The sequence below is a fragment of the Daphnia pulicaria genome, chromosome 6 (assembly GCF_021234035.1).
Source record: "Daphnia pulicaria isolate SC F1-1A chromosome 6, SC_F0-13Bv2, whole genome shotgun sequence".
Taxonomy (NCBI): Eukaryota; Metazoa; Arthropoda; class Branchiopoda; order Diplostraca; family Daphniidae; genus Daphnia; species Daphnia pulicaria.
This window is the reverse complement of record NC_060918.1, coordinates 3,157,931-3,167,936: the sequence shown is the minus strand read 5'-3', so window position 1 is coordinate 3,167,936 and position 10,006 is coordinate 3,157,931. Positions and strand designations below refer to the sequence as shown.

At 40.9% G+C, this 10,006-nt stretch overlaps 1 protein-coding gene across 9 annotated transcripts; it reads right to left on the bottom strand.

The window, feature by feature from the left end:
* Nucleotides 1-275: 275 nt before the first annotated feature.
* Nucleotides 276-5,742, bottom strand: LOC124344568 (endophilin-A-like). Of its 9 annotated transcripts, none has more exons than XM_046798149.1 (15): nt 5,588-5,742; nt 3,967-4,107; nt 3,428-3,496; nt 3,237-3,339; nt 3,059-3,175; nt 2,684-2,817; nt 2,538-2,610; nt 2,265-2,267; nt 1,949-2,017; nt 1,666-1,766; nt 1,448-1,551; nt 1,251-1,387; nt 1,101-1,190; nt 945-1,027; nt 276-874 (listed from the first exon to the last, which is right to left on the bottom strand). In XM_046798149.1, the coding sequence occupies exons 2-15, from the start codon at nt 4,009-4,011 to the stop codon at nt 755-757; spliced, it is 1,248 nt and encodes a 415-aa protein (XP_046654105.1). In that variant the 5' UTR covers nt 4,012-4,107; nt 5,588-5,742; the 3' UTR covers nt 276-754. The 9 variants fall into 9 exon arrangements, with proteins under 9 accessions (XP_046654105.1, XP_046654108.1, XP_046654107.1 ...); XM_046798152.1 differs by having other exon boundaries at nt 2,541-2,610; XM_046798151.1 differs by having other exon boundaries at nt 3,059-3,172.
* Between the last annotated feature and the right edge of the window lie 4,264 nt (nt 5,743-10,006).

The following is a 10,006-nucleotide window of genomic DNA, read 5'->3' as shown; positions in this document are numbered from 1 at the left end:
GATAAAAACAATTTTAAACAACGGCCTTTTAATCACACAACAACATTCTTTTTCTTACTAAGTACAAGAAATAGAGAATAAGATTCAAAATACAGAAGATGGTGGATTCTTAATTGTACAACGGTATTACAGCGTTGTAGCTGATTATGAGTAGAGAGTACAGTTACCATATTATGCTTGTAAACGACGGAAAGAGAAATGCTTGCCAAACAAGAAAAGGTGATAATGTAGTAGTAGTTATTAACTCCAAACTAAATTAGAAGTAGACTGCGATAAACTGGTTAGAAGTATATATTCCCAGAGCAGGAGGATAGGAAAAGAAGAGAAACATAAAGACGGGGAGAGAAGACAGAGAGTAAAACATTTAGTCAGAAATCAGAAATCGGATAAGCCAACATTCCGAACCCGAATAACACTCAGAAATTTGTAATTTTTTATTTAACACGTGATGTAAAATTGATACGATCCCGGATGCTAAATTTAATGAAGCAAGAACACAACTTCTGATCTTCATAACAAAAGAGCAAACCAAATATTTAATACAACCCGGATGCTAAGTGTTTTTCTTCTTTTTTTGTGTGTTTTTTCTTTTTTTAATGTTTGGTATTCTTCAACAGAAGTAGTGAATATTAGCAGAAATCCTACCCAAGAAAACCGTAAATCTCACTTTCGGCATAATCGGCTCAGCATTCTGTATCCTTCACCATCCATCGCTCACAGTTTTTATTTTACTTATTTCCCTTTCTTTATATAATTAGGGCAGCGGCACCGTCACCTGCACGTAATTGACTGGGAAGAATCCCGTCTTACCATTGACGCTGCCTTCGAACCAGTTCTCATCAATACGACTCGTGAGAGTGATACAGTCTCCTTCCTAAAACATAAAATGGCAATTGTTAATATCCGAGAAATATTTTTGTTTCTTTGTTGCTATGCATCTATACCTTGAAACCCAGTTCACCAGGGTTTTCAGGATCAAAATCGTAAACAGCCGTAGCGCTAGGTTGTGGCCTAGAGTTCGGACGCCCTGTCACAATTGGATTACACATTTCAAAAATCAGTTTCCCTAATCGAACCCAGTGATATAAATTGAGAAATACCTTGTGCGGCGGACGCATTCTGACCAAACGGATCCCAACCAGGGGCAGAGCTGGGAGACACTGCGCTAGGTGTTTTGGCATTATTGATGCCTAAGAATAAATTGATATTTAGGAAAACTTTCGAGTCTTAACTTTTAAACTTCAGAATACCATTCAATCCATCCGTAAGACTTGATGGTGTAGTACGGCCAGTTGATGACATCATTTCTCCGCCCATCGACATAGGCAAATCAGCCAACGTTTTGGGGATAAATTCCTTGCGAGGCTTGCTTGCCGCTTCGTTCCGTCTAAAGTAAAAATAAATAAAATAAAGGTGAACTTATTTATAGTCTAAATGTTATAATTACTTGTCGTGAAGTGTTTCCGTTAGCACTTTCAAAATATCCGTACACTGTTTGTGATACTCGAGTAGTCCTTCGGCAAAGAAAGCCAACTGCGCAATTTGCTCGACCTGCACAAATAACAAAAATTTTAATTATAATTGAAATGGAAAAAAAAATAATCTCAAAGTTTCCAAATTCACAAATTGAGCATCAACACGAATCAACAAAATACGACAACTCACGTCATTATCTAGAATGTTATGCATTCCCATTTGGGCCAGATGAAGAGACTCGGCAAATTTTTCTTCTGCTTGGCGAATTTCATCCTCGGTCACTGACGAGCCTTTAGAAAAATAAAGTTAATGTTAGATAAAATAAGAAGTTTTTAATGTTATTGACGGCACACATATACGTAAAGCATTAACAGCTAGCGTGCACGTTATTTTAGAAAAAAAGAAAAAAAAAAGACAATAAAGGCAAAAAGCCTTCTAGACACAGAAGCGGAGCTGATTAATGAGTGAATACCAGTGCCCCGATAGGGTGAGGGAGAACGTGCAGGGCTCCCATAAGGACTGCTGGATTGCAGGTTACCGCCTTGAGATTTGAATATCGTTTTAAAAAAAGTAGTGTCACATTGCCAAAATTGGCTTCATTTTGTACATGATCGCATTCATATTTTAGGTGACACAGCACAGATAAAAGAAAATCACACCAAAAGCGGAATATTTCGAGAAAACAGTGCAACCATCGAAGACATTCGTTAGTAACGCTGCTATGACAGTCTAACAGGAAAATTGATCCATGCTAAGAAAACCGTGGTAAATAGTGTAATTATTCTTACCCGCTGAAAAAGGACGACGTCAAGGAACGCAGCATACGTGTAAAGCGGATCAATAATAAAAAAAAAACAGAGATGAATGAGAAATGTAATCAAATCTAGTTTTAATTAAATAACTAGATCATTTCGCTGAATCTAAAGATTATTTCGGTCATTGCAAGTTATTAGTAAGAGCAATGAGGGAAAAAAGTGTAAACCTACGTTAGACCCGAAAGAAGCATTATCAAATTAGCATAATTAGTTTAGAACTAGAGCGAGTCGGTACAACGGTACTACTACCTCCTTTAGTCTGCTTGCGTTTTTTACAATCAAAGTCCAAGCGTCGTCCATGCAGCTTCTTGCGATGATGCTGTGGGAAAGGAAAAGCCAGTTCCAAAGTAAGTTATTGCACTTGCGTCAACATCATTTGATTATACCCTTACCAAAACTTCTTTCAAGTCTTTGCTTTGCAAATGGTGCAGTGGTTCCAGGAAGTTTTGCTTGACGTTATCATCCAGAGCGTATTTGACGTCGGCCAACTGCTTCATTGTTTCACCAGATTCAATGAGTGCAGCGCCTATTATCATCAGATCCACCCCCATCCGGTGATCACAGATAAATATCAGGCAGTAAAGGAAGAAAGGAGGAAAAAAAAAAGTATATGAATTCGGTTGGGGAAAAAATAAAATAGATCTTGGGAGGAGCCAAGGCCAACGGAAACCCGGAGACTATCGATCGGTTTCCTCTTTAGTGACACAGCCAATCGATAATATCCGATGCACAATTGAATGAACAAAAATAGAAATGTGTTCACGCACCGAAAACGGATTCTTCGCCCAGTTTGCGTCCATATGCCGACATGGTCTCCCCTAGGGTTCCCTCCGGCTGTGGGTAGGTGGCAGCTTTGGCTTGACCACTTAGTTTGCTTATTCCTGCTGGTCAACGATCTTGACATTAGTACGAAACGGCATGGCTTGTTAAATCATTAAGAATTACCTTTGACTGCGGCCATCTTAGCCCGGGCAGTAGGATTGGGCTGCAAAAACTCTTTCGTCTTCATTTGGAGTTCCTCCACTAGTTCATAAGTAACATCAGTTTTCTGTGTGTCGAGAAAATTCAAGTGAAAACAAAACAAAAGTTAAACGTTAACACTATCGCCTAAAAACGAAACATTCAATCATCATTACCCTCTCCATTTCGACGAAGTCATCGTCCATTTTGGTGCCTTCTGCGGCACCCATCTTCTCCGTGACATACTATTCAATTGAGAAGGAAAATTAGAGCAAAAATGGTAGATAACATAAGACGACAAAGTCAAAATTACAAGAAAACGAACGGAGGTGTGGGCACATGCAATTTCGTCAAGTCGGATTTAATAGGAGGAATCAAAACTTGTAAGTAATAGAACAAGACCACCCATGCATTATTCTCTTGTCCAGCGTTGTTTTCAATCGGTTTTCTTGCAACCACTCAACCTCCCACTATTTGAACCGACTGCGTCAAACCGATATCATCTTCACGGTCTGTGAATCTCAAATTCATTCAGCTCTACAGATTTTAAATCCAATCTCAAGTCCAGCCTCAAACAAAAAGTTTCCGACATGAGAAGAGGGCGACCCAAAAAGGAATAAGGAGTGGGGAGTAGGAGAAACCACGGATCGATGAAGAAAAAGAACATGGAGAGCGCGGGGGTGTGTAAAATCAATACAGTATACACAGAACATACTTGGTTGGCTTTATTGATCTGTTTCTTGAGACCGGCGAACGCCATGATGCTTTCGGTTTTGGGGTTGGCCTTTCTGGATTCCTCCTTTTAGATTCCAACTGAATGAAGCACTACTGACGTGTCCCAGTATTTGGCATCCACCTGCTCATCAGCATAACAAAATGAAAATCACGGTGAACAATAAGAAATCACTAGACACAATTTTCTAGAATTAAGTTCATTGGTATAAACTTGTTTTCAAATCGAGCGCCATTTTTATTGATTTTTCCAGACACGCTTAAGAATCGATAGCAAGACACAAATTCGATTATCGTTCACCATCTGGGCTGAAAGGAAGAAAAATTGACTTTCAGCTCGATGGCAGTAGTATGCTTCAGCACAGTTATTGATTGATACTGGCACAGACGTACCCCTAACCCTTACCCCCCGCTACCTCGGCACACAAACAGAGCAGTGGGAGTCGTCGATAGCGTTTACCCACACACTCGCCACCGTGAACATATCGACGCAGCTGTTTTCTTTTTTGTTTGTTTTATCGACAACGAATATAAGAGTTACTGCTAAAACGAAAGTAACAAATATGAACCGAATAAGTACCGCTAGGAAGTGGAACAGGCCAGTCGACGTAACGGATCTTGAGTACCGGTCGAACGAGAAGAGTAGCCGTTGCCAAAATGACAATTGGAAACGAAAGAACATGACGAGGCGCACGCGCCCGACGCGATTGCAATTGCAAACTTGAACCTATCTCTCCATTACGAGTTTCATCGACTGTCTGATTCTCCGGTTGTTAACGACGGCAATCGGGCATGGTCAACAACTTTTGTTTTTCTTTTTACCCCCCAACGAATAGCAGACGGAAAGAAAAAGGAAAGCAAAAGTGAAATACACGGGGCGTTTCACTTTTGCTTGTATGGAGGAGAATTCTTCCGACTTTTTTATCATTTCCATCCAGAGAAAGAGAGTGGGGGGGAAATGTAGAATTTGTTATTTCTAGTTCCAAATATGGAATCCAACCACGGCCTTTCGATAACAAATATCGACCTTCTTCTTCTTGTGTATCTCTTTTGAATTTGGTTTGGGCAGGGATAGAGAGACTTGACCGTTATGGAATGAGGTGGGACGAGCGAAACAGTAGACGTACGTAAGATACCCATAAAAGGCTTTCAGAAAAGAAGAAAAGAAAGTCAATGTGGTGGTGGTGCTGGATGCTAGTAGTGTGGGTGAACAAGTCCCCCCGGAGAACGGCCGTTTTGAACCATTATACGAGACATCTGTGTCTTTGTGGGGCGCGCGTCAACACTACCACTACTATACAACGGCACTTATGTATTCGCTGCTACGATATGACTAATCAATATTGCCCGTCTGTGCACCGATAAGAATTTAGACCCGATAAAATAACTTGGTTTGCTAACCTATTTGGAGAATTTGGGTACGATCTGACATCAGTGCGACGACTATATATAATCAAGTGGAATAAAAACAGATGGAGTGACTAAATCTTGATCCACCTGCAAATTGTCTGCATGCTAAAAGCCCAAGGCAAGAAATACCCAAAGAGACAACAAGCAGACCTTGTCGTTATTTCATGAGACAACAATAAAACGGTCACACTTACTTGACTGTTGTTGTCTCGTTTACTTTAACTGGATCGAAGTATGATGGCACCGAATATTCACACTTTTTTCCCCAAATCGAATGTCGAAGACCACAAGCGGGACTATTTCAGCACCGTCGACCGCTGCTTGACTGCAACTGCTGACGGCAAGGAGGAGTGGGTGGGGGGGAGGAGTCTGGCTGGCATACCGCGTTGCCAAATCGTGATAAGATTATTTTCGTAAGAGTCGGCGGAACACGGAGAATAAGACACGGAGGACGCGCTCACATCTCTTCTCACATGGAAAAATGTTACAATCGCTCGGTAAAAGGGGCGTCAACAATTGCTCACATAGAAATTCTATTGGCTGTCGTCTAGATTTGCGTTCGGGTGTAGCGTGGGAAGGAAACCGCCGACACGAATTGCATCTGAGCACTTGTCAACGCCCATTTTCCACTTGGTCGAGACATGTTTCTGTCCTCTTTCTCTCTTTGTCTGTGGTTCTAGACCCACGATCGATAATGCAGCAAGCTGCAACTTGCATTCGTTTTGTTTTCTTGGAAAATAGCGGCGACTTGAGTGAAACTACTCTGCTTTAGAGTTTAGCCGTTTTCGATTTGGAACTCAATAAGCTAAAAGCGGCTGGAAGTGTTGGAGACAATTCTTTGGAAAAATACACAACTTAGTCTCACTTAAGCCGAGTAAACTGTTTCTTTTTATGTAATGGCAGCAATATTTTCAGCAATAGACGTGATCTAGCGACAACAATAAATTACAACTGTCACAAAACAAAATAGCCACCAAAATTAACAGTCTCTAATTGGTAAGAAAATCGATAAGATCATTACAACTGAGAAGACTATAAGGGAGAACACATATTTAAATTGAATCCCTCCCACCCGGCTCCGCTTTGTAATCTTGATTTCAATATTTCCAAAACCACGGTAACTTTATTCGTTCGTTGTGTCAATCATCAAGGATGATTAAAGTTTCAATTATTCTTACAGAACTTTTTATGAATCAACTGAATCAAAAAGAGTATGGAATTATTAAATCGCTTTATAGATAAAATAGTGTCGATAAAATATTATTCATCTTTAACTTTAGACAATTGTTATCGATTTCAGATTTTTTAAAAATCGAATGATATCGCTGCCAAACGAATGTGAAACTTGTTTGACTATTTTCATAAGGAGACTGAAAAAGGAGGGTATCTAGCGACAAAAATTGAAACTCCGTTGCACGGAGGCAATGGAAACAAAAAAACAATGATTTCTAACAGAATCGTAAACTAAATGGTTACATAATAAAAAAAATACTCATCAATACAATAACAAAAAAAAATTAAACTATTATTTAACAAATAAGTTTTTCTTTTTTATTACAGCTCCTTGGCTTTATTTCTTATTTCTTGTCTTTATATGTCCTAATCCATTATAAATAATTACCACGTTTGATTAATAATTCACTGATGCTTCTTGCTTAACTCGCCCTGATGCTTCAGACTCGACCTCCTCCGTAATTAACAAAGGAGTCTTAACTGAATGGTAGTCTCCCCATCAATGATTCGATTAATAGTTCAAATGTAATACGCTCCTTAGAATTATATTGGACATTTAGAGGAATAAAAGTTCGCGTAACGAAATAAACGCAACAACACGCACATCCTATGAAAACTAATGATCAGCATTCAAAATGTCACGTCCGTCAAAAATTCCTCTTCACTCATCACCTGGCCTTTAGTAATTTCCGTTCGACTCTACAGTTTCAACCATTTTATTTTTTATTTTTCTTAAGATTCGGATGATTAAGCGCTAGGTGGTTGCTCAAAACTCTAAATTTCTTTCTCGATCGTTCTCTGACGACACACTTACGCCTGAACGTAACCCTGTTATCCACACTGTCTGAAAGCATTTGACTGGTAACGTATAGAAACTAGAATTAACTCCTAATCGAAAAAAATGTTACAAAAAATAAGTAAAAACATTTCATGTTATGTCATCCTATCCGTAACATAACGAAAAATAGCTTGACGTTTCTTAGACTATTATTTAAAGCGACAATATTTGGAGTTGAACGTATACGACATTTAAAAAAGGTGATGAGTAAATGATGAAGCTATTTAAGTAGATATTTCGTTCAATTTTTGTTTCTCTTCAAGAGTCGGTTTTTGTATAGAGTGACGGTTATAGCAATCGACGACATCGACCGACTTCCCTGCTGCTGGCTGTGGTTGAATTGGATCTCGTAAGACATGATCTATAGGACGCATCTGCGTGTATAACATCCGACCGCCGTGTGCATACTATTACATACGTATAGCTATTCTATCCAGGAAATGTGCTAGGTGCTGGGCGAATGTGTTGACACACTTCTTTGCATTTATACGGAGAGGAGAGACTATCAGTTTGAGAAGTGCAACACATTTCCTCACTTTTCTCGTCGCCTTTTTCAACGCATTTTTTTTTTTCTTTCGTCTTTTCGTTCCCCCTAGCAAATTTTCAAAAGACGTCGAGGGAGTCGTTTCTGAATGCGAGAGACAGATTGAACGGAGCTGGTTGAGCTCCGATTCGCCTCGGCCGCCAGACAACATGTAATAGCTCTGCTGACATTCGGCGAGAGCGAAAGAGATTGAGCCACCCCGTTTTACCTCTCGTCGTCGTTTCGTCAGATCTTCTTTGTCTTATTTTTCGCCCATCGCGTCGTCTTCCTCATTCCGCCGCGTGTCCAAGTTGGGCCTCATCGCCAGCACCAGCAGTCGTTGATGAGTTTTCATCAACGACTGCTGATGAGAAGATGCCAAAGAAACGTCCAATTCTCATCCAGACGTCCAGGCTCTAATAAATGGGTGTCGCTCTGCCTTATATATTTCATCAAAGTTGGCATGTATATTCAAAAGAAAAGCACCCAACAATAAGACCCATCGATGGCGAGATCATGTTGCGTCGCTCCGCGTGTTTGCTTGCCCCAAACCATCAAGACGAATAAGCGGAGCGATAGGGCCTACACATCCAGTTAGGTTTTTTATATTATGGTCTGCGCTAATCATAGCTGTAGTACACATACACCTCGATGATGTCGTCAATGCTCCGCAAGAAACCCCGTTGCTTTTGTATAGAGATAGAGCTGTAGGATGTATAGCGGGCTCCCGGCCCGGGATTGGCGTTGTCTTTGCTTGTGTGTTCCTACTTAAGACCAGCATGTACTAAAGCGCATGTGGCGCGGCAGACCCTGTAGTCGCTTCTTTCTTTCTTTTTCTTTCTTTCTCTCTTGCCATCGCCGCTATATTTAAACATGCAACTATCAGTTTCACTGTGTCGCACCGTTGCAACTCCAGGGGGAAGACAAATCCGCTGACAGCCGAAAACAGCCAAGTTGTTATATCCGCACCAAAATTCGGGGAATAGTATAATAACACAAGAGAGAGTTGCTGCGCGAATAGCTAACAGTGCAACCGCGCTGGATGGTGATGATGGTGTCTCCGCTGTATAGACATCTGAATGTTTTGTTGCAGTGCAAGTAGAGAGCTAGTAGACAAGCAAGCCAGCAGACGCCTGACGTCGTGATTACTCTGTGAACGAAGAAGGGGCTAGATATATATATATGCCTAAGGTATATAATACATTGTTTTCCATCCCGCCGTTATGGCACCCAGCAGCATGCGCTTCCGTCATATCCCTTTTGTTTTTCTTCTCTTTCTTTCCTTTCTCATTTCATCTTTTTTGGGTTGCTATTCTTTTTCTTGCTCTTTTATTCCATCTCTCTCTCTTTCTCTCGTTATTTGACGACGGCAAACCGTGTTCGCAGCCATCAGAGCACTTGTCTAACATCGTTTGCCCCGGCTGCATGGGGCTCGTAGAGAAAACTTCAACGTTCGCGCGCTCGCTCGCTCTCACGATGAGCACGTAATAGCAGCCAACAAGCCCTGTCATTTGATTCCCTTTGACCCAAAAAATATCAAGACACACACACACACACACACACACACAAGGAAATAGAAGAAGACAAAAAAAGCCAAACGATATAATATAAAAAGCTCAAACAGCAGATGCCTCGAGACAAAAAAGTAATATTAGGTTAGACGGTCGCAACTGTCACGGTTCTTTCTCGTCTAGTCGCTCTCACATGTTCGCCTTTTCTAAATGATGATTGCCATCGTGTTAGTGTGCCGACGTCTATATACAAACGTATCCCTTAGCACGCGGTTTGACAGCCCTACGGTGCGAGGTCTCCCGTTCTACAATTCATCTGCTACAGTACGTATTTACGTACCTGAGCAGTGTTGGCGGGCAGCAATCACATCTGGCGCGGCCGCTAATGAGAATAACACGCCCAGATCATTTGTTTCACTTACCACCCGTTTTATGCCAGGGCCTGTGCATTCTAAACGGCTCGCGTTGATTAAAACTCTGGTCGTTCTACATATGAGAATACGTCAGC

Excerpts from the sequence above, each read along its gene's own strand:
- LOC124344568 (XM_046798149.1), bottom strand. The coding sequence starts at position 4,011 with ATGGCGTTCGCCGGTCTCAAGAAACAGATCAATAAAGCCAACCAA. Across the intron at positions 1,388-1,447 it reads ACGGAAACACTTCACGACAA|ACGGAACGAAGCGGCAAGCA; the intron begins GTAATTATAACA and ends TTTTTACTTTAG. Across the intron at positions 1,028-1,100 it reads GAATGCGTCCGCCGCACAAG|GGCGTCCGAACTCTAGGCCA; the intron begins GTATTTCTCAAT and ends CAATTGTGACAG.